At 64.0% G+C, this 3810-nt stretch overlaps 1 protein-coding gene across 1 annotated transcript; it reads right to left on the reverse strand.

Annotated features, from left to right (window-relative positions):
• Positions 1 to 455: 455 nt before the first annotated feature.
• C2H20orf204 (chromosome 2 C20orf204 homolog) lies at positions 456 to 1973 on the reverse strand. Its single transcript, XM_065919161.1, has 4 exons — positions 1917 to 1973; positions 1103 to 1396; positions 867 to 1019; positions 456 to 748 (listed from the first exon to the last, which is right to left on the reverse strand). Exons 1-4 carry the CDS (start codon positions 1971 to 1973, stop codon positions 602 to 604), a joined length of 651 nt encoding a protein of 216 aa, XP_065775233.1. The 3' UTR covers positions 456 to 601.
• Between the last annotated feature and the right edge of the window lie 1837 nt (positions 1974 to 3810).

The following is a 3810-nucleotide window of genomic DNA, read 5'->3' on the forward strand; positions in this document are numbered from 1 at the left end:
AGAGGGGCTGCTGCCACACTTCCCAGGCCGCAGGAAATGGCCTCGTCCAGCTTGCAGCCAGGGCCACAGCTCGCTTCCCTTCAGGCCCGTTTCCTTTATCCGGTTGTTTTGCTCCGAATTCACAAAGCTCAGCCTTCCCCTCCCCTCCATTTCCACCCTTCCCCCATCCCAGAGTGGAGCAGGACGGATACGCTGCTACATTTTAGGGCCAGCAGGAGTCTCCCGCCTCCCCCCATTCCCCCCCCTCCCCCCCAGCATGCAGCGCCAACTGAAGGGGAATCCCAGCCCGTGGCGCCCCCTGCTGGTCGAGCCTGGGAGCACCACCCCACAGCTCTGCCTTGCTCCCCGAGTGTCGGTGGTCTCAGCGTCCCCTCCCCACCAAGACGCGGACGGGGCGGCCAGGCCCCACAGTTGGCAGGCGAAGAGAGGTAGTACCGGGCCGCAGCACCAGCTCAGTTTATTGGGGCCTCGCTCGGAGCAGAGGGCGGGCCCCTTCCGGGACCAGCTCGCCAGGCGGGCACTGCCTCCAATCCCAGGCAGTGGGAAGAGTGCAGGCCGCGGCGAATGAGGGGCTCTTTCCCAGCCCCGCACCCTCGGGGTGCTAGGAGCCCCAGGAGCCGTCGGTGGCCGTGGCGCGCAGCGCGAACAGCTTCTCCCAGCAGGTGGCGACGGCGTCCAGGGCGCGCAGCAGGAGCCTCCTCCGGCCGCCTGGACGCCGGGAAGGGCGCGTCTCCGGCCGCCAGCTCCGCTGTCGGGGACGCGTCGGTCAGGGCGTGGGCACGGTCCCCACCCTCCCCTCCCCCCTAGCTCCTGTCGGGTCCCTGGGAAGGGAGGCCGCGGCCGTGGGAGCCGGCGGGGACGCGCACCTGGCGCAGCTTCCGGCAGTGGCGTCGCATCACCGCCTCGGTGCGCACCGCCACAGTCCACGCCGCCTTCTCCAGAGCCCCGCGGCGGCCCCCAGCCACCGCCCCACGTAGGGTCCGACCCAGGGCCACGATGGACAGTAGGATACTGTGCTCCTGGGGAGGGGACGAGACGAGGGACTGGGGGAGGAGACCGGTGGGGAGGGGGCTGGAGGGCTTGAGTGGGAGTGTCTCCATACCTTCTGGGCGCCACATGAGACTCCCACCCGGCCCCGCCGTCGGGAGACCGCGTCTCCAGTCAGGTTTTTCTGAATGAAATGGAGGTGTCTGGAGCCCGGTCCAGCCCCTTCGACCCTTGGCCTGGTCCATCTCACCGCGGCCTGCAGGTCCTCGAAGATAACCGCGCGGTAGTGGTGAAGCACGTCGGGGACGCTGCAGGCGCCGATCCCGGCCCAGCCCGGAGCGGCCCCCAACAGCACCAGCAGGAAAGCCCAGAGCGCGGGCTTGGGAGGCCCCTGTAAGGGATACCGGCTCTAGGGAGGGGCCGACCCTCCGACCCTCCTGCAGCGCTTCGGGTAATGTGCTTCCCCCCATCACCCACCCACACACACACGGACTCGCTGAGCTGGTATAAACAGATCTTGCCATGCTCCTCAACAAATTCTCTAGGCACCACTGTTCTGGCAGGTTTGGGGAAAGACAAGCATTAGCACCCGCAGCCCTGTTCTGCATGCCCAAGTGCCAAGACTGGAGGGCAGGGCTGAGCTAGGTCTAGGTACACCAACAAATACCCTCCATATAGCCTTGCTCCTAGCCATGCCCTGACCCATGCTCATCAGAGCTGGGCTCTTCTCTGCTGGGCACCCGACCCCTAGCACTCTGCTCACCTCCAGATGCCCCACAGGAGAGGGCAGAATCTGTCCCCCTCTATGGCTGGGCAGCTCCCCCCCATCAATGGCTTGCTACCAGCTCTGAGAACCATGGGAGCTGGGGTCCCTCTGCACCCCCAGCCCAACCAGGACAGGAGTGAGAGCTCAGAGTTCAAGGCCACACCCCTTCGGAAGGGGAAGGCTTGGGGAAAGCCCGATGCGAAGGGAGGAAGGGGACCATGTTCCACCCCACCACACCTCCCCTACCCTAGAATAGGGAACTGGCTCTCATGGATAAGAAGCCACCACCACCCCCCACCCCCAGAAGCCCAAACATCAGAGAGAAAGCTGCCTGTCGAAAGGCTCCCAGCCCCCAGGCTGGAGTCACACAGCGGCTGGAAATTAATCATGCGAACCCAGCAAGACTTGGGACTCAGACACAGAACTTGATTCTGCTTCCCAGCCTGGTGGGAGAACCTGACCACACAGGGCTGGAGCTGGAGTCAACAAGAGCTCTGCCTGAGGCACCGGGCAGCGCTGGCTGGGGGAGTACATGCAATTATTAGCTGTGGCCCCTTCTCCAAAACTACCCCCTCCCCAGACAAGCTTCACATAATGGCCAACTCAGAGTCGCCCCTCTGCCTGTTGAAGGTCAGAGATCATAGTGAGAACAAGAGCCACTGGTGCTGGAGGGATGTCCAAGTAGGGTAGGTTGGTTGCCCAGGGGGTCTTGGGAAGGCCTTTTGGCCCTTGAGCAGGGCCGAGGCTGAGGACAGTTCAGCCCCCAAGGACAGGGTGGCCCCGGCACTAGGAGGGCAACTCCCCCTCCCTCTGTAGCTGCCAGGAAGGACAGGCAGGAGCACCGAGGCCAGGCGGCGGTGACGGGAACCAAGGGGGATTTCCCGGTGGGGGCACTGAGGGACGGCAGCCCAAGACAGCTCCCACCCCGGCGGCCCACAGCTGCTCACCATGGGCCTCTCAGGATCAGGCCCTCCCTCACTCCCGCCAGGGGGCCTCGGACATGATCCTGGGGTCCTCAGGTGGGGAGTGCGGCTGCCACTCCAGGTCCAGTTCCGAGCCTGGCCAACAGAGCTCCCCTGGACGCAGGCGGAGGCAGGCGGACAAGGCTTTTGAAGTTGGCTCCTCCAAGCAGAGGAGGGAGGGAGCAGGAGGGAGGCCCAGGATCCCAGCCTTCCCCCTCCCTCTCCCCACCCCCTATCCAATCACTTCTTCAATTAACCTGACCCTGAAGCCCAGCCCTAGAGGGCTGTCTTCCCATCCAGTGGATCTTGGATTAAGCCATCTACCAGGGAGATCTCCTCCGCCAAGGCAGGGGTAGGGGTGCTAGGTGGGCAGGGAGCAGGGTGGGGCCCAGCTGGTAGGGAAGGGGAGCCAGGAGAGGCAGGGGCCTGCCAGCACCCTCCTCCAGGACCTTCCTTGGTGGTCAGCAGGTGCTGTCTCTTCCAGGAACCTGAACGCCGGCAGGACCAGGTGAGCAGAACTTCACCCGCCCAGCCCCCAGCTCCTCCACCCTGACATCCAGGGGTCCTGCCCCAGCAGGTCCCAGGAAGGGGACTTCCCAGCACCTCGCTCAGCCAAGAGTTGCCTCCTGCTGCTCACCCCTCCTAGGTCAAGGGGGTCTTTCGCTGGGGAATCTCATGGCCACTCGCCCAAACCACCTTGCAGGGAGCTGGACCACAGCACCCTGCCAGGCAGCGTGTGGGCACCATCCTGCCCTGCCCCCAGCAGTGCTTCAGAATAAGGGGAGCCAAGAAACTCAGCCTTGAGCTGGAAATGAAACGTGTCAGTGGAAGAAAAGCTAAGATGTGTTTTCCCCAGGGAGAAAAGCAGTTTCACCACCCCCCCCAAGGCATTGAGAAAACGACCCCCAGGCAAATGAGAAAAACATTTGCAAATGCTGTCAGATGCTCTGGAACCCTCCAGCCCTGCAGGAGGTCTCACCTGACCCAAAGTCAGAGGAAGTGTCCAGGAGAAGCCACACCCAACTGAGAGCTCCAGCTGCCTATGGCCGCAGCCTGGGCCTCAGTTTCCACATCTGTGGAGGGACAGGCTGGCTT

Source organism: Muntiacus reevesi, chromosome 2 (genome assembly GCF_963930625.1).
Source record: "Muntiacus reevesi chromosome 2, mMunRee1.1, whole genome shotgun sequence".
NCBI classification, from domain to species: Eukaryota; Metazoa; Chordata; class Mammalia; order Artiodactyla; family Cervidae; genus Muntiacus; species Muntiacus reevesi.

Bases quoted from the DNA above. Each gene is read 5' to 3' on its own strand.
- C2H20orf204 (XM_065919161.1), bottom strand. From the start codon at position 1,973: ATGGTCCCCTTCCTCCCTTCGCATCGGGCTTTCCCCAAGCCTTCCCCT. The intron at 1,397-1,916 runs GTGTGGCCTTGA...GCCCCTCCCTAG, and splicing joins AGCCTTCCCCTTCCGAAGGG to AGCCGGTATCCCTTACAGGG. The intron at 749-866 runs GTGCGCGTCCCC...CGTCCCCGACAG, and splicing joins ACTGCCGGAAGCTGCGCCAG to CGGAGCTGGCGGCCGGAGAC.